At 39.3% G+C, this 19,777-nt stretch overlaps 1 protein-coding gene across 1 annotated transcript; it reads left to right on the top strand.

Annotated features, from left to right (window-relative positions):
• The first annotated feature begins 63 nt into the window (after window positions 1-63).
• On the top strand, window positions 64-19,666 carry tasor2 (transcription activation suppressor family member 2). Its single transcript, XM_062390035.1, has 22 exons — window positions 64-1,222; window positions 1,540-1,688; window positions 1,896-1,991; window positions 2,073-2,145; window positions 3,717-3,808; window positions 3,897-4,034; window positions 4,727-4,860; window positions 4,965-4,981; window positions 5,310-5,409; window positions 5,513-5,607; window positions 5,730-5,836; window positions 6,359-6,431; window positions 6,531-6,602; window positions 6,754-8,841; window positions 9,161-9,905; window positions 10,016-10,487; window positions 11,744-15,142; window positions 16,704-16,826; window positions 16,911-17,064; window positions 17,174-17,279; window positions 18,019-18,200; window positions 18,421-19,666. The coding sequence occupies exons 1-22, from the start codon at window positions 1,195-1,197 to the stop codon at window positions 18,513-18,515; spliced, it is 8,538 nt and encodes a 2,845-aa protein (XP_062246019.1). The 5' UTR covers window positions 64-1,194; the 3' UTR covers window positions 18,516-19,666.
• Window positions 19,667-19,777: the final 111 nt, after the last annotated feature.

Genomic DNA, 19,777 nt, shown 5'->3' with positions numbered 1-19,777 from the left:
AAAGTTATGATGAGTCCACTGTCCAACACTTTAATTTACAGCTCACTACTGAGTATTGGTGTTCTGTTTTACAGGGAGTAGTAAATGAGTGAACAAGGAAGTGATTGTGGGTACGGCAACGGATTGCATACTTTGGTGGCTTGATCGAAGAGACTCAACCATTTTCAATCTTGTCCCCAGTTTCCATGGATGACTCTGCTTTTGGAATTTGCCCCGATGGGATGATGATGGAACCCAGCTAGGTCTTATCCGGTTCTTATGGGTATAAACAAGTGTATATATTGGGCTACTGTGTTGGGATCCAGAAAGCAGCTTGACGTGGAGTTGATTTGGATAGCTGGGGGATTTGCTGCCTCTTTTGACACTATAGTAACCATAGACTCCGAAAATGGTCAATACTTGACTCTTTTGTTTTGGCATTAACCTCTGATCAGGTCACTGAAAAATGAAAAATGACAGTAAAAAAAAAAAATGACAGTGACAGCATGGACAGTAATTCATGTCCAGTCACAAAAACAGACTAATAGGAATAAAATAGACCCCGTGTTGGTCCTGCCACTGTTCTTGTAGTTAAATATTGACAACCTGAAGTTTGTGGTTTATCTCAACTTTCTCTTCAAACGGCAGAATCCAGTGTTTAATCCTCCAGGTCGTGACACATGTCGTGGCACGTCAGTGTAGAAACACAGGTCAGATCGTCTTGCTTGTGATGATTCAGTCGTTGAGGCAGAGGAAGCACACCGAGGACAAGTGAACAGCAGACACACACACACACACACCCGCCGCAGTCCTGCGTTGACTTTCAAAATGGAGGCTGTCTCCTCCGTAGGTTTCTGTTTCCTTTTCGAAGGCACTCTATCAGAGCGGAGCCGCTGAACCACGAAGCACGTTGGGAACCGAGGAGAATTCGCCAGAAGCCGTGTGTCTAACCCGGGAAACGATACAAAGTGACAACCAAAGCGGATCTATTCGATCCTGCGTGGGTTTGACCGGGCTCTATTCTGTAACTTCCTGGTTCTTTCGCATTAATATGTCTGTCGAAACTGCGGCGAAAGCTCGAGTGACTCTGAGAGGTTCGGTGGACACAACAACACGCGCAGGACTTTTTAACACGTCTGTGGAAATGTTTAAAAGAAGAGACAAGAATTTCCATCGAATGGCAAAAGGAGAGCGACAGATTTCCTAAATCCAGCGATGGAAAGTGGACATGTCGGTGCTGCGCGTAAGGGTGACAAACACTTTCTCCTCCTGAAACTTTAACTTTGGCTATCGATACGACTTGAGTGTGTACACCACCACTATACTCACCTGTATTGTTATGTTAATATATATATATATTTATTATTAGATATACTTTAAATGTCGTTGGACTCAACGGGGAAGGACGTGGCGCGTATGTCGTGTCTCTCAGGACAAATAGTCCCAGCCTGGTGGAACTTTTTCCGGTCGCAGAAAACGAAAACGCAACTTGCCGTAACTTCGCTCAGTAGCTCGTGGTTCACACTGTGTCACGCTGTTGTGATTTGTGTTCACTTGTAGGTGTTTTAGTGCCCGTGCCAGACTCTTCGGACGTCTTTCAAAGCAGGATTTTAGCTCCCCTTCAAAGTGCGTACTTGTATAAGGAGTCGAAGCAGTCTTTCAAGTATAAGTCCGCAGTGTTGATCAAGAATGAGCCACTGGAGGAGAAGGTTAGTCCAAATCTGGTCCCACCAATTCAATGTCATGGAATACTCTGACTTCAATCCATTCACATTAAAGCCCCGTACAACATTTGATGGAATACTATTTAAAACAATTGTTGAACTATTTATATTTTGTAAAATAATTTATATTTTTGTCATTGCATCATCTGTTTTTGATTACAAAGTTAAGACAACATTGTTTCTGATCTTTAGTATAATGCGTTCCGAGCAAGGAAAAGTGAAGCAGGATATTCAGAAGAGGATTTGAAGGAAACCTTTGGGTTCTTGCTGTTTGATGACGTCAACCAGGTACAGATTCGCTGCAATGACTCATCTGAGACAGTACCTGTTCCAGAGCTTGCTGATTTTCTCATTTGTATTTGCTTAAAGGCTCATTTGTTCGGAGAAACTGGCCTTCTCACAGGAAAGAGTGCATGCACAACTCTGGGAGATCCCTCCAAAGGTAAGTTCTGATTTGTTTCACTTCATCAAACTGCCTCTTGGTCAACCAGTGGTAAGCTCACATTGACAGTTACCTATTGAAGAGCTCGACCAAGAACAAGCGGTCCGGTTTCTATTCCAAATGATCATCAGATAATATACAACTTATCCATTAAATCTTTCTTATTGACTAAAATCATATTATGGAGTCATTACCTTGATCGCCGTGTCCAGGTTATTATCCATGGTTAGGGTTCAAAGTGTTTGTAGCGCAGATGAGGCTAAGGAATAGTCCATGTTGACTGCATGGGGATCAACCGCTTTTAAAAGTGAAAGCAAGTGGAGGAGGTGCATGAATGTTTAGAAATGAAAGTGGAAGAATACGTGTTGTGAAACAGAAACTGTAATTTGGTGAATGGAAGTGTGTTGGAAGGAGGGGGAGAGACAGAATGAGCAGCCAGTTTCACTGCTTAGTGCAATTTTTTTTTTAATTCTCATTTAACTATGACATGTTTGTTAATAGGTTTTGCCTCTTAACTTCCATTTAGAAATTTTGCCAGTCAAAGATTTCCCATGGTAGACCTGTGCAAAAACTCCCACCTGGTCAGACATGTGTACACCAGCATCTCTGCACATCTACATGTGTTTATATTTCCAGAAGACCTCTGCCTGCCCCAGGCGGTTTGAAGTGTGGACGTTGTAAATTGTAAAACACTGGTCAAAGTCCCTTTTTTAATGACTCTGTTTTTCAGCGAACAGTAGTATAATATTACGACCATGAAAACAAGAGCCTTGTTCTGTAACATGTAAAATGTAGCAACGTTGCACTGTTACCAATCATCTGTTTCTGTTTGGATCTGTTTGAGTTCTTGTCCAGATCCCAAACGTGATGTAACATATCCTCTTCTACATTTTCAAAACCAACATGTGAATTCCTAATACTAGGACTACAAATTAGCTTTATTGATTTTCAGAGACATTAGGACAGGTTATAATTTTAGTATCTTTTACTGTCATGTTACTTGCATCCCCTTGACAGGAGACTTAAGGTGAGGGTGTCTAATAGACCCACCAAATCAGCCAAACTAGTCATTGCGTGTTTCTTCTACTTCTTCTTTTGTCGATCTAATTATCTCTACATTTTAATATCTGTAAGTTGTTGTGGAATGAATAAAGTTTATTGAGTAGCTTTGTAGAAAACCCAAATTATGTGTATGGCCCTGATCAGTGTGAAGCAATATGTGTTCTTACTTGTACAGTGAAGCTTTAAGTATCAATAATATTCAAAACTTTCCAGATGTAAATTGTTAAAGTTTCTCATTGTTAACGATTGAGGATTAAATGATGTCGCATGTAAATGATCTGTCATTCAGTGGGTGAGGTGATTCAGATAGCTGTTAAACATGTGGCATGTCCTTGACAGTTGAGACATTCCTTTTTAAAGATGTGTGCTGTTCAGTTGTTTTTGAAAGTCACTGCAAAGTTATGTGTAGTTACATTGTAGTTTGTTATAATGTATTCAAATCTTAGTGTATCCCCGTGTTTATTTCCACCGGAAAACACATCAAGTGAAAGTTTCCTGTGTCTACCCAGGTGTTTACATATCAATGTACTCTGACTGTTTGGATCTGAATCGCTGGTATCAAGGGAAATCCGGATACGTGGCCATCATCAGGCTGACAAAGGTATTAAACAAAAAGGGAACTTTGAAATGTAGTTATTATAACATAATGTTTTACGAGCTGAATCATTATCCTTCGTTGTTTCCACCAGGGCAGAGTTAAGAGGGTTCCAGAGAACTACACCCAGAATTTCACAGCACCCACAGTGGGGTTTGATTGCCATGAGTCAGGAGAGTTGGCCTCAGTATCTTCCAAAACCAGCTCCTTTCTTGCTTTTGAGAGAACCCAGGTAAGAAGAGGCATGTGACTGAGATGTCGACAGATAGTTTAACATGGAGGTTTAACAGTTATTCTGTAAGAGATTGCCCACCTCTTTATTTTAATTAAAATGGAAAGGAAATGTAAATACATGCAAGTCACATCGTAACACAGACTTTTGATTTCATAAAATATATGCACCCGATACTAGTATTGTTTAAGACATCAGATGTTGCTGTAGTGGCATCTAGTGGCATTAAGGTTGTTCCCTTTCACATGTGAAGAAAGCTGCAGGAGATTCTATGATCAGACTCATTCACAGCAACAGAAAGATTTTAAAGGGATGGCACAGCATGCACCTATAAATCACATGTTTTTCGACACCAGTGTCTGCCCTTATCACCAAAAGCTCCAAAATCTCATTTTGTATTTCCATGTTGACACCTTTTTCTGCTTCCGTTCATCGGACGTTATTGTGGACGTTATGTGGAGTTTTTACGAGAGGGGGAACTTTGGAGATTGTCCACAGCAACTGACTCGGACATTTGCAGTTGAAATTATCCGGAGTTCAGTGCATGTCTGAAAGCAACTCAAGTGTCTTTATCTCTTCGTCTTTATGCATCCTTGTTAGCACAGTATTGCTGAGCACCTTAATATTTGACAAAGTATATGAAGAAAGAAAGAATGAAGGTAGCTCTAATGCCTTTTGTTTTGTATTTGCAGTATTACTTATATGAGCTGTTGGATGAGGAAAGCGGTGAAACAGCTCCATCTCCCAGTGCTGCCGTTCCTTTTGCTATTGTATCATTTTCATATACTGACACAAAAGCAATACTTGTGATACCACAGGCTACAAGGTACTGTAACATGATGGCAGCACAAGTTCTGCTCTGCCTATATCAACACCATTTAATACAAGTCAAGAATATTTGATAACTTGTTTCTTGATTTCTCTTTTCAGTGAAAAGAAAAAACTGGGTAAGTAAAATCTCGCAAACTCAGTACAATAGCAATTCCATAAGGTTTATTACTTGGCAATTCAGCTGCAGTCAAAGTGTGGCAGTCTTGAAATATATTGTTCACGTAAATAATTTTACACCTTCAAATTTGAATAATGGCAGTCATTTCTTTTTTGGTAATTTGCATGTCCAGTAAAACAGCTCTGTCATGGTTTACATGAACAACTTAATGTATAAATTCCTAGGTATACCTAATAAGTGTCCCATGAGTGTATTTAATTTATTAATAAACTGAAATGAACATGCATCTCACTTTTTAATAGTTGTTGTATGTGATTTTATTTCAGTTCATCATTACATGGCCTGGAGGGGTCAGCTTCAGATAGGCACCCAGTCCTATGATGTTGGGTTGAGGTCCACCAAAGGGGCACTGATTCCTACAAAACTGTAAGTTAAACGTGCATGAGAAGTATCTACTGCTCTCTCTTTATTACCTTTAGACTTGAATTTAATGACTATTTTTCTCTATGTCTTTGTTGTTCTGTTTAAGGCCTCCAGTGGTCAAAGTTGATAGAGCCATTTCCATGTTAGATCTGATGCAGCTGTTGCCAAAGGCTGCCTTTGAAACCTGCTTCTCTACTGAAGGTGGGTTTCCAGATATGAGAAAAAAATGATTTATTGTCCAGAAGTTACAAATCAAAGGAATTAGTATATATTGGATTTAATTCATGAATATTAATGATTTTGGCTCTTTTGATTTCTTTCAGTCTTTCTTGGTGGCTTATACTGCAGTCTGTATGAGCTGGTTCCTTTTGAGGCGAAAGATACAAACTCACTCTCTCCGCTTCAGCAGGAGATCAAGGAGAAAGATCTTGTGAGTCTTTTTATTACAGATCCTTCAGACATTAAAATGCTTTGTCTTTCATTCCAAAACTGTTAAAGGAATATATAACATTGTTTATTAACTAAACAAACGAAAGAACCATACTTAAACCAATTGAATTTGTCAAGCAATGTAGAATCCTCCTGTCAAATGACTAAATCAGTGAATGGACTGCAGTTATGTTGAGCTTTCAAGTTATGGTTTTGGCTCTGGAACTTTCCTGCCTGTCATAAAACATAGTAAAAGAAAGTGCTGATGGATAAACAATCAAACAAACCAGCTGAAGGGCACTCAAATTGTTAAAGAAATCCCGAAACTGCCTGTTTATCTGGATACTCTCCAAAATTGAATTCTGTCTCGGGTCATGCCTCATCTCTCCACATAGTTTAATGGAAATTATTTTATAGTTTTTGCTTCATAATGCTAACTATCAAACAGACATGGATGAAAACACAACTGCCTAGGCAGAGGTAACAATTAAATTAAGTATCTGACTGAATTTCTTTTGCTCAGGCTCTCACTGTACCACTGAAGGATGGGGGTTTTCTTATCCTGTTGCACCCATCCCATTTCCCCCCAATCGATGGTAAGATATGAAAATTATGATGATGAACAGTGACATATGATGCAATCTTTTATCAACTACATAATTCAAGTAATCCTTTTTTTTCTTTTTTTTTTTTAGAAAATGCTCTGAATGCATCTGAGGTCCTGCAAGGCATGTTTATTTTTCCCGGCTCACGGGTCATAAAGAGAGGTACAGCATGTATTCACTTTCATGTTGTGTTTTTTTCTCACCCCTTAAATTCAATGACAATTACCCAACTCAGTGACAGTTGTGGTTTGTTTTGTTTTAAGGTCAAACCAGAGATTTAGAAGTATTCTTTCCTCTTTTTTTTCCACCACAGGCACATCTGGACAGAAAAAGGCAACCATTTCATCTGAAATCCTTCAGGTTCTGCCAGTGCTAAGTTATGCAGAGGGTTTAGTTGAGAAAACACCCCTCAACTCAACTGAAGAACTGTGTGACGTGTTGAGGCAGCACATGCAGAGCTACGCAGAACTGATAAGCCCTGTGTTGGACCTAAGTCCATCAAGAGAAGTCAGCCTCTTTCCAGATCAGTATGATGTGCTGGATGACCACAGACACCTCTACTCATCCCCTGAATGGACTGACAAAGCACGACAAAGCTTCAGGTCATACATGAGAAAACCAGTCTCCTTTCAACTGCCGGTGTCCATGGCTTCAGAAATCCTGGCAGCTGAAGAGGTGGAGCAAGTGGAAGACCTCGAGGACAATATCTACTGTCTGTCATTTCCTGAGGAGGCACCTACCAATCCTATTGGCACGGGCTCAGAAGACCAGTTGACAGACGAGAAGTCTCCTGTAAATGCTGAGACATCTGAGGAGAATAGTCTTATAAGCACTGGAGCACAAGTTGATTCCATAACTGGACCTCAGAATGTTGTCCCAAAGGATTTGCAAGCAGAAGATGCAATTGAACAGAATTCCAAATCTGAACTTACTGCACTGAGCAAAACTTTTGATACGGGGGCAAAAACTCCCTTATCCCCCCCGAAATCAGATGACATGTCAGCAGAGCTGATTGTCAGCATTACATCAGCAGAGCAAACTGTCACTGATGAAAGTTTAAATGTGATCAGCTCTATGACAGCAACAAAGCATGATGACTTTCAGATTTCTGGCTTTTCCGCAGCCAAATTACAAACAGAAGGAGTCAACTCTCTACATAAGACGGTGAAAATTAAAACTATAGATTGCCTAGAGGTCATCGACAGCTCAGAAAAAAAACGAAGGAAAGTGCGTAAGGGGCATTCCAAAGTCTGGCTAAGACTGAAAAGGAGGACTAAAGTTTGTGTTGAAACTGAATCATCAGGCGACTCACAGTTGAACAATCTATTTGATATTGGTCGGAGAAAATTAAGTCGAAAATGCAATTTTGGAAAACTTTTATCCAAAAACAAGAAGGTGAGATTCGTTACTGATGTTTCAGCTGTAGCAGAGGAGAAAAAACCTGACCCTGCACAGCAGAGCTCTGGGGGCGCCATTTTAATGGATCTTGAACTTTGTCCCCAGAGAAGGAAAGCCTTGCGCTGGGAATTGAAGCCTGTTATCAGTGAATGTGGAAGGATCTTGGTTCCTCATGGCGCAGTGGCTGTTCCTGAACAGATTCAGTCTTTAAAGCATAAGTTTCAATGTACAATAGATGAACAGTGCGCTGAGAAAATGTTGGTTGATGCCTCTGTGAACGATGACAAAAAAGTCGAAATAGAGCAAGACTCTGTGCCATTAACAGCAATGGACAAAACGGATGGCATTATATCCACGGATGGAAGGAATCTTTTTGATAACATTGTGGCCGGTTTGACAAATAATGAAAATAGCCCGTTAAAACAATCAGACACTTGTTCATGGCCTTTGCATCCAGTGAGTACTGAGCATTCCTCAAATAATGATGGCACAGACACTCCTCCAACAGAAGTTAAAGAAAGTGGTCCTCTCCTCACAGGAAAGTGTGCAAAAAAGGGTGAATTTGATTTGAGTAAGCTGAAATCAGTTCTGTTAAAGGCAAAGAGAAAAAACAATGTCCTTGTGTCCAAGGAAACAACGACAGGTATTGCCCACGCCGAGCCTCGTCTCAAGGAGGACAAAGATGATCCGGAGGCATTGGAGGCCTTGACCAGTGTCCAGGACACTAATGTGGATGTCAAGGAAGTGAGAAACATGCTATCAGTGGACCCTCGTTTTGCATATGCCCTAGGCCTGACTCCGAAAGAGAACCCAGATAAGGTACAAAAGAGTGAGGTTCAGGTCTCTCAATTTAAGGAAGACTCATCAGAGACACAAGAACAAGCCCTTTCAAACAAAAAATCTCAAGTCCTACAAAGTCCGCCATCAATCTTCACAAGAAGGGGGAGGATTAAGATGCTCAAAAAGCATCAAGGCATCTCTGAAGACAATATCAAAAAGAACTGTAAGTAATTTCAAAATTCTAATTTGGAATGCATGTTTTTGGATTAATTTGTGTAATCCGTTGAATATTGTGAAGGTCCTTGAAAATAACAGAAATTTTCTTGGCTGGCTTCTGCAACTGTCCTCAATGCTATCTGCGCTTGGCTAATTAATTGCTTTTGCTCTGCTCTTGCTTTTTCTCCATTTTTGCCAGTCCTATCCATCTGAACCAAAAGTATTGCTTGACAAACACGATTCAAAACAGTAGTTCAGATGTTGGTGGAAAGTTCCTTACACTAATATATGTACTTTATTTTTTCTCCTCTGTTTTGTCTTCACAGGGTGGTTGCATTTTCAAACCCCAAATCGTTTACCCACTGACAAACTCAAACCCAAAGAGGGTTTTAAGGATAATTCTGTCAGGAAGACTGATATGGAACAATTGAATAATGCTTGCTCATCTACTGAAGCTTTGAACTTACTTGCTGACTTGGCTCTAAGTGCCAGTATTGACAAGGTTCCACCACAACCGGCGCTTGAGGGAAAACCTGAGACAAGTTTCAAGAAGTGTGGCCTTAGAAAAGATGTTCCCAGTGCTGGACAAGAATCACTTCTTCATTCTCTGCTTAGACAGCCTGCTGCTAAATTCATTCAGCCTCTTGAGACTTCCTCATCAAGCCCCCCTGTGGAAGACAGGGAATTGGTTGGTTTGATATCGAAAGAACATGGTTACTCATTGCCCTCGTCTTTCTCTCTGCTGTTGGGTTTGCCAGGTACAACCTTCCGGGTAACCCCCTTAAACGGTTCTACCAGATTGCTGCACCATCAACAACACTTGAGTAGAGATCATGCGGTTGGCCCCACTTTTGGTCAGGAAGACAGACATGAACGCAACCACTACGGAACTTCAGAATTCCAGAAAAAATGTTTGGAACGCAGGGAAAAGTTCAGGCACTCGCGCACCATCGTTAATAAGGATAAATCTGTCAGTGTCACTAGACAATGGAAGGAAAACTATGATTTCAGCAGAGACAGCAAGTTTGCAAGTGTCTCTAAGGGCAGAGCTGTCGTCCGAGCATTGCATGGGTATGTATGATGTTACTTATTTATACAAATAATTACTTTTCACATCATTTAGACATGAAGAGATATTTAACTTGAAGAGCTCATGTTTACACGTTTCCCGTTTTTGATAGGCCGTGGGACTCCTCAGTTCAAGACATCAGTGATGAGTTACGACTCATCGTCCACATGTGGATAGGTCTGTTTTACAGCCGGTCAACAGCCAGATTCTTTCAAGATGAATCGAACATTACCAACCTTTGTTCAAAAGAGAACGATTCTTTGGAAATGTCCTGTGAAATGGTATCACCCCCAGCTCAGTCTGAGAACAGGGCAAATTCCGTCGTTGCTTTCCCAAGTCCAACAGACTCTCAAGACCCTTCAACTTCAAAAGTTTTGGACCTCAGCAAAAATGACAACTTTGTCTGTGACCAAGGATCTGTGATTTTGGACTTGTCACTGAGAAATTCTCGTGCAGATACTGTCACATTAGATCCACAAATCAATTGTGAAAAATCTTCTGTGTCCAGTGAACTGAAAGAAGCAAGTGACATATTGAATACGCTCAAGTCATCGGTGGGACTACAGGATGCCAGAAAGTTACAGGTTTGTTTCTAAAGTTAATGTTGTTCTGAAGGCAAACTATTACATGTCATATTTTAACCATGATTTTCAGACAGTGTGTGTGATATTTGAAGGACTAGGGGCCAGATGCACCAAGTTGTCTTTCTCCTGGTCTTAGGCTAACTAAATCATAAATTGATAATCTTGAATCCAAACTTATCATTGCGCCAGTTCCACCATTTAGGCTTAGGGGACACATATTATGCTTGTTCACTTTTCCCTTTTCGCTATAGTGTGGTTCATGTAAAATGTCTTTAAATTAAAAAAAAACAAAGGTCCATGGTAAAGGGAGATCTTCTCCCCCAAGGAAAGCAGTGCTCCTTAAGCCCCTGAAACACCTTGTCAGTACTGATACACCTGGGCATCACGATGCCCAAAAACATCACATTTGCCCACATTTGCCTTATGCATGGTCTTGAACAGCTAGTCTTGCACTCCTGCTAGCAAAGCCAGGTAAAGCACACAGGCTGACATTTCCTATACATGTTGGAGGCAGTTAACCAGCACAACTGAGAGGCCTAGCTGACCAATCAGAGCAGAGCTGCATTGGAAGAGGGGGCCCTTAAAGACACATGAGCTAAAACCAAGTGTTAAGGTAGAGGAGATGCAGCAATGGACAGATGGAGAAAGAATGGACTTTTCTCTGTACAAAACCCCTAACCCTAGATCATGTAAAGCTTGTCAAGAAATAACCCAAATAACCCCTAAAATTCTGAACCTAAAGAAGCATGATATAATCATAACACTTTACTTCTAAAGCTGCTTTCAGATATGCACTGGACTCTTCAGGTCCTCTGTATTTTCTTTGGAAGAGGTGCATGTGCGAACGCAAATGTCCCAGTGAGACGCGTCAAAGTTCGGCACATTCAACAGCTGGATTGCACTTTTTTTCGTTGTTATTTTAAGCTGTTTTCTTGGATTGGGCATTTGTAGTTGAGATTATTGTGACTTTTATATTCATCATAAAATATCCTTGTTGTTTGCTGCATGTCAGGAAAAAAATCTAGCCTCATACTTCTGTTAGTATTGATACACATTTCTATTATAATTAGTGTAGCGATCTTTTGTTATTATCTTTTACAGGATTCCTTTTTTGAACTGCAGGTGCATAAATTGCAAAATTGGCCTTTAAAACATTGAATACTGAATCAACAAAATGCTCATAGCTTTTACTCAATGAAAAATACAATGGGCGTAACATTTAATTCCTATGTTCTGTTTTCTATTTTTTTTTCCAGTGTTACAAACCGATGGTACACGTGACCGAGACTATTAAGGAGGTGAATGATCTCAGAAGCAACTATGGAAATGAAGAAACTAGTAGTCCTTCACAAAAAGATGACCGCCTGGTTTGCATTGATAAACCATCTTTTGGAGATGATGGAACATTCACTCACGGACGAGAAGAGATCAAAAGTGTTTCAATCTGCACAGAAAATCTTCAAACCCCATTATTGATCAGCTATTTGTTACATGAGCGCAACAAAGAGAAGACACATGTCAACAGTAGTTTTCAAAACTCACAAACTACAGGGATAGGTTTGGTTCGAAAACAAGTAACAAATTCACCCAAATCCATGACTAATGAGGAGGCAGAATCCGACAAAGAAGATGTGCTTTATATAGATGAGGATGATGAAATTCTACCTATAGATGGTGGAAAATGGGAAGTGAAAAAGAACCGATGCCAAGAAAAGGATCTACAACCTTCCACAAAAGTGATTCACAAATGGGATGACTCTTCAAAACAGCAATTGGGTATTGGTTGCAATGGATATTGTCTTGAAAAAGAAAATAAGTTATCGAGGGAGGGACCTAAACCAATATCACCTGGCCAGACTGCAAATGTTGCTGAAGAAGACAACTGTGGAAAAGAGGATGAACTTGATTGCGTATCAAAGGACAGGGACTTGAGTGATCAGTCGCTAACAATGAAATGCGACGGCCTTGAGTCAGTTCAGGATTGTTTTACAGATTGTAGTAGCCAAGCACCATTTGATGAGCAAGCTCCTCAAGCCTGCCATGATGCAAAGTTGAAAAAACCTTGGACAAATGACAGTACTTTGACAGATGAACATGCTATTGCAGAAGAAGCTCCTTGCACTCCACATGAAAATGAACCTCTTTGTGATGAATCTGCAGATAAGGAAAACCCAGTAAAATACACTTGTTTAGCAGAGGAGGCACCTTCTCAGAAGGCAGTGTTACTCGTATTGGATGAGAGCACTTGTTCTTTAAATGGTTCCTCCGCAGCTGGGTTTATCCCCCAGACAAAGGACTGTTTGGAGATGATAGGTAGTGATGATCCTGATGATCAGAAAACCAAATCAGTCGTGTTGGAGAGAAAGGACAATAACGCATCTCAAGAAGAATTATTACATCACCAGTCTCACTCACCTCCGCCTGAGGTTATCAAAAAAGATGATGCTGAAGCGGCATCGACTAAAGAAACAAATCTCAAAATGAGCATAACGAATGAGAACTTTGAAAAAGCTCACAGTGAGGTTGTAATTCCATTTATTGCATCAGATGTAGTACAACAACATATCTCCCACCCACAAGGCAAGATGGACGTTCAAGGCCAGAAAGGAATATCATTGAACAGTGAAACTGCACAGCTAGACAAGCCCACAGCGGTATCAAGTTCTTCTATAATGTACCGTAAAGAAGAGGAAGTGAATGCTGGAAAAATATCACTTCTTGATGTAAACGAAACCAACCAGCGATTAGTCTTTGGCAGTGAGGCTGATAACAGGTGCTCTACTCCAACTTTGGATGAGGTGCCATGCATACCCTGTTCTCTACCTGGCGGCAGTACTGAAAAAACCTGCTTAAACATTACTGCAAAATGTCTTAGCAGAAGCTCAACACATCTAAATGTTGAGAAGCCTCTTGAGCAAAAACTCTGTTACCCATCAAGAGTTCATAGGGATCCCAGCCCTCACTACGTTCAGCATTCTGATGAACAAAGAACTCTAAATGTTCTGAAATGTCTAGAAACGTTTCTATCCATTTCAAAACTTAGCAACAAATCGAACCAGATTGAAACAACTGATGCAAGTCTTGATCAAAAGCCTATCCTCAGCAGCAAGCACCTCTCTACTTCTTCAGCTGAAATTGTGAACAAGAAATTAGGCAATTTAGAGCCAGTGCTGGTGTCAACCTCTACCTCACAAGAATCTTCAGGTCACCTTGTATCATCTTTCAAAAATAAGCTTGAGGAAGTACTTGGTGCTCAATTGCAGCAACAGAACAAAGATTCTCCACTTCCTCAACACAGTTTTGAAAGAACAGATATAACAAAGGACACCTCTATAGGGAAAGATTGTCATCCCTATATATCTACTCCCTCTGCTCAGTGTTTGCAAACCATTGAACCAAATATTGACCAAGACGGGCACAAGACAACATCAGAGTCCAATTTAAATGATGGAACTGGTTCATACAATCAGCGTCCTGTCATGGCTGTGAAACCCTCTAAGAATGATGAAAATCAGTCAGATCATAGCTCTAAAGATGGACAAATTGAGTACGCTCCCGCCTTTGCCCCACCCACCACCATGCCCTTGGAGAAAACAGAATGTTTCATAGAAAATTCTGGACTAAATAATGAAAATCCAAAGTTCAGTGAGTTTCCTACCAAAAGTTATCAACTGTCGATTGTTAATGACTGTAACTCAGATGAAGCTACATTTGCACATTTAGATCCTCCTGATAAGTACCAAAGAGGGAGTACGATTCTTTCATCAGCTCTGTCCAAGCAGTCGCTTGACTTGTCAAAAAGTCATCAACACCAAGGTTTCTTTACACAAAGTTCACCTGAGAAAGTTGGGGAAACAATTAAAGAGAACCCTAAAACGGATCAGAAAGATGGCTCAGAAGCATCAACTTTAATTGGGGATGACTACGACACCAACATTACAGAAGAAAGTCTCATCCCTGGACCGCAAACTTCTCTCATGTGCACAGTTTTTAACACTGGTCGGAAAAGACCATATTCTTTTCTGGAGGAGATTTCTCGAAGATGCCTAGAGGATGACCCCACACAGGTGTCAATGGAACAGGAGTGTCTTATCTTCTCTGACCAAATGAAACACCTATTGAAAAGGAGTAAGAGAGGACAGACAAGCGAACAGGATACAGATGACACCTTGACATTGTCTTGTGCTAGTCCTTTGACTGTGCACTTTTCAAGCCTGGGGGAGCAGGAGGATTCACTGGATCTCTTGGACGCACCCTCACTCGCTGGACAAAAAATCAAGGTTGACATGTCTGACAGGAAAAACACAGAGGATGAAAAGACTATGCATCCTCAAAACCTATCCCAAAAAACAGATAACCTCAAGGAACATGTGGATGTATCTGTTGTCACTGCAAAAAGTGCTAGGCTTTATGAGGCAATGATGGATGGCATTTGTGGTGCCCGAAAGGCCCCATTGAGACCCGAGCACTTAGGGAACAGAGGTTACAAAAACATTGAACCCAGTAACCCGTTCGACTTCTGTGATCAAATGAAGAGAGAGATGGACGAGAGCTTTCGAAGTAAACTGAATTCAGTTGTCAAGAAATCCTGTAAAACAAAGTACAGATTCTACATATTGGCAACGTCAAACGATGCTGTCTTTGAGGAAACCAAGGTAAGACCAAGTTTTCAAAGAAATAATGATGCAGTATTTCTCCATTCTGGATTGTTTTGTGTGTAGCCTGCATTCCTAGAGCCATTTCAGGTATATGCCACTATAATGTATTTTCTGTCAATTTATTGTTAAAACATTAACATTATTATTCATTCCCTTTACTAAGAGGGCCTGTTCTGTTTTGTTGTCTACTCCTTGATGGAGATGGGTGGTTGTTTGAATAAGGAAAAAATAACTAAATGTACATGCACATTTCTCAGCTTCTGCAGAACAATCATTTTCTCAGGTACTTGATTTGTCTACACCGGAAATTTCCAACATGTAGAAAAGATAGTGGCGTCTCTCTATGGCTTAAAAGCAATTTGATGAGGCATTAAACAGAAAATGTACCAACTATTCATAATATTAAAATAAACTAATTTGATTTGGTAGTTATCTTGGTCATATCTCAAGTAATAATGGAAAAGATTCCTTTTTCTTTGTCTGTCATGTAATGTCTGTCTAAACAAAACATGTGATGATGGCACCTACCACTTCATAGGGACTTTGCTAGGTTGTTTCAATATTATACACCAATGTGAAAGTTCTAGTGTTTTCCTATAAATCTCTAACCAACTAATGGATTTAAGCATGGACACTGATTACAGATACATAAAGCCGCCCAGTGTAGTTTTTCTGTTATATCTAGAGTTTGTTGTTTGTAAGTTATATCTCTCAATATCACTTGACAGCCTGTGGGAGGAAATGTTCTTGTTATATATGTGACAAGTTAAACACAACCTGTTTTCCTGCTGGTCAGGAGATGGTAAAAATAGAACTGACCTTCAAGTTAGTGAATGAAGCAACTAGCTCACTTATATTTATTATAGGACACATCAGTGATTGTTTAAGTAGATGGATGACTTGACACCTTCTTTAAAAAGTAAAACCAAAACATCTCAATTGTATCATGGCTGGCAGCAGTTTGGGCCATAAAGCCTGCTCACTGCTAGTTAGCTGATGGGACATGAGGCAAACTAATTAGTAAACAAAGAGTTTGTCATTGTAGATGGTTGTGATCCCTCTGACATATGTGCAACTGTTCAATTCAGTGAGGCGCTCGGTTTTGATTAGTGTTTTGACGCTAATGGCTGAGACATCATAATTGACAGTGGTAATTGACTCATAATCAGTTGGTTGGGTGTGTGGACAATACCTCTGTACCACAGCTCAACTCCGTGATCATGATATTTGTGCAGTGTGGGCAATACATGACATCACCAGGGCAAGTGTTTGTATCTGGCATATTAGGGCTTAATTGTTTTTGCAATGGGAAGAAATGGACATGCATCTTATACAGTCTATGAGACTTGTTAGAGCCTGTCGCTGTCACGCCACAAGGTGCACTGAAATATTTGAGATTTTGTAGAGTTTGATTGTATCACAGAACATAACTTAATTAGCCCTATACATGATGGATGTCCTAAAATATATAACAGAAAGTCAAGGGAATGTGTTTATGCAGTGTAGGACTAAAAGAAATTAGCTTCTAACGTTTTGTGATTTCTGCTTTCTTTTTAAGGCACAGTTGGAGTCAGTGGGCCATACTTCCATACAGCCATCCCAGTTCTTCATTGGTGAAGGTAGTTCTTCATCTCTTCTTATCATCCTCAGGAATGAAGACATTGCAGAGCACATTTGCAAGGTAAGAGATCACCTACTGTTAAAGATCACATCAAGACTGTTGCGGTAGATAGTGAATTAATGACCCTCCTCTCTTAAATATAAGGTCCCACATTTGCTGGAGTTAAAGAAGTCACCAAGCGTGCAGTTTGCTGGAATAGATGAACCAGATGATGTTGTGAATCTCACCCACCAGGAGCTCTTCACACGGGGAGGTTTTCTAATGTTTGACAATGCAGCCCTGGAGTCCCTCAGTCTTTGTAAGTGGACTATGTTGTAGTGTGAGATCTTATTATCTAAGCTTATACTAGTATATCTAGTATAGCTGTACATGTGTAATTAATCTTCTTAATTTGTATGAATGTTTAGGCGACATGAAAAAATGCTCCGACATCTTGCAAGAGCTGGGCAGAACAGGGAAGTGGAAATGGATGTTACACTACAGAGACAGTCGTCGGCTGAAAGAAAATGCGAGGTACGAGCAACTTTGGAAAGAAAAGTATAAAAATAACTTGCTTCTCACTTCCCTATGTTGCATGAAACAGCTGTTCTAAAATACCTTTTTATTTAGTTAATACATTAATGTTTTCTTTAATCTAACAAAAGACAACAAATAAAGCACTATATCAATTCTTGGATCATAGAAGTAACTAATAGTAAGAAAAGAAATCTGCCTAATAAACCGAAAGGAAGAAAAGGATCTAAATTATAAACAACACAACACCTTCATGACTTTTTTCTTCTTTTACATTAACCTTTATACAAACTTCTTCACATAATTGCAGTACATACTTCACAGTTTCAGATATAAAATTTATAATGTCAGTCTAACATTCAGAAGGTGAACAGTCCTTTCTTCCAAAATTGATTCTGAAAATCCAAGTCCAAGTTTTTGTTCGCATGAATCCTTTGGTCGGAGACACTTGATAAACGCAGCTCAGGAGATTGGGGTAATCTTTTATCTTACCAGTCTCCAATGCTTTTGCTGTGTATGTTGCATTTTGGAGATACAAAATAAATCATTGTTACATCTTCAAAAGTAATGCTCATAAAAAATCCCTATTCCTCAAAATGTGTAATTAAACTTCAGTGTTTTCCCTTGCATGCATTAAATGCAGTATTATGACAGCCGCAACTGAGCTGACTTGTATTCTCATTAAAACATAACAACAGAACTGAATGTTTGAATACTATTTTCTTTCTCCCACATTCAGGTTGAATTCCGAGGCAAAAGAAAAGAAGTGCTTCTTAAACTCTTGCCAGGAGAGTGGGATATTGGAGTTCTTGCCTTACCACAAGTGTGACCACACATCAAGAGATCAGCCTGACTATCTCACATGTTTGGTTCGCTTGCAGGTCCAGAATATATCAGCCCGTTATCCTTTATTTATAACTGGTGAGATCCTATTGAATTAATATGTTCACTGTGCCTTGACATTCAATGAGTCATGTGCTTTTATTTTGAAGGGATTGTTTGCAAGAAACATCTGATATTTTATTGTGAATAAGTGAATACTTTTAGTATAAACATAACATAAAACAACACATTTGAGTTTACCTCTGTTTTGGTTATGTAGCCGTATAAAAGGAATAATGTGGATTTCTTGTTTTTACAGACGCAACAACAGACGGTGCGTTTGGGAGAAACGGAGTTCTAACAATGACCGTGAACTCTTTCCTGACAAAGTCTCCAAGTGAAACATTGCTATGATGTTTTTTGACCTGAAAACGTCTGATGGACTTCTCATTTCATCTTAAGTACACAACAATGTTTATTCACTGGATGTGAGGAAAACTGGTACTAGGGATTAAAAGTGATTTCAGACATACTGCACACACATACATGTACTTATGTTCACCTTAGGGTGTTTGCAGCAATACCTCTTGATCTGTTTTAACAGGCTTCTCTGTTTGTTTATTTGTTAAGTCAGTTATCATTCAGTTAATGAATTGAGTGACAAGGATGCCAGTGTACTGGAAGGTGTACTGTACATACTGTATTCATTTTGTATTATATTTATGTTGTAAATTATAAAGTTTCAAAGACGGACGTTTGATTTCAGTAAATATCGTCTTCTAGCTTATAACTCTGACTTTATACAATTGTATCACAATCTATATTCATGTTTGTACGAAGATAATATTTTTGTTGTCAAAAAGTTCACTACGATTTTATCAAACACTTTACAATACTTTGTTTGGACCTGGCAGCAAAACAAATTTGGCTGTTTGGCAGTCGTGTGTTACATTCTTCGTAAGCTTCTACGACACTGAAGGTTACTGACAGTGATTCTTAACTCCTGTTGGAGCAAAAAATAACAGCATTATTATTATTAAATGCAAAAAATCTAGAATGTTGTTAAATTTTGTTCAGTGAATAGTAGAATTCTCATACATTATTATGCTTTGCAAAACGTGTTGAATGAAGCATCTGATTGACAAACACAATCAATGAAATGATTTCAGATCAACAAAGCTGTCTTTACTCAACTAGGTAATGAAATCAACATTTATATTTAATTTTTGTAAGGAAATACCAGTTTTGCTCTGTCAGAGTAAAATGCATTAAATGTTTGTTTTCTCTACATTATGTCATTTCTTCTTTAATGGATTTAATACAGTAAAATAAACATTGCATTTATTGGTTGATTTATTAAAATTACTGTGGCTCTTTAATTGTTGTGGGCATGAGCCAATAAAAAGGTTATACACCAATAGTGAATACAACACAAGTACTGCAATGCAGTGTTTATCTGTTTGAGCGGCCTTCAGTTTCTTATCTGTTGTGTATGCTGCACTGTGGAAATTAACCTTTTTTGCTCCCATCTGTGTTTGACAGAAATAAAAAAATACTTAAACATGTGTTTTATATAATCAGCTTTAATACTAAGCAATATGGCACCATCTCAAAATGTGGTGTTTGGAGTTATTTTACAGACATGATGAAATGGGAATTTATAAAAAAATATATTT

The sequence above is a fragment of the Platichthys flesus genome, chromosome 6, assembly GCF_949316205.1.
Source record: "Platichthys flesus chromosome 6, fPlaFle2.1, whole genome shotgun sequence".
Taxonomy (NCBI): Eukaryota; Metazoa; Chordata; class Actinopteri; order Pleuronectiformes; family Pleuronectidae; genus Platichthys; species Platichthys flesus.
Note: the sequence above shows the minus strand (reverse complement) of the source record. Positions and strands in the feature narration are given on the sequence as shown.

Coding starts and splice junctions, on each gene's coding strand:
- tasor2 (XM_062390035.1), top strand. CDS start 1,195: ATGGAAAGTGGACATGTCGGTGCTGCGC. Junction 5,608..5,729: donor AACCTGCTTCTCTACTGAAG/GTGGGTTTCCAG, acceptor GATTTCTTTCAG/TCTTTCTTGGTGGCTTATAC. Junction 8,842..9,160: donor AGACAATATCAAAAAGAACT/GTAAGTAATTTC, acceptor TTGTCTTCACAG/GGTGGTTGCATTTTCAAACC.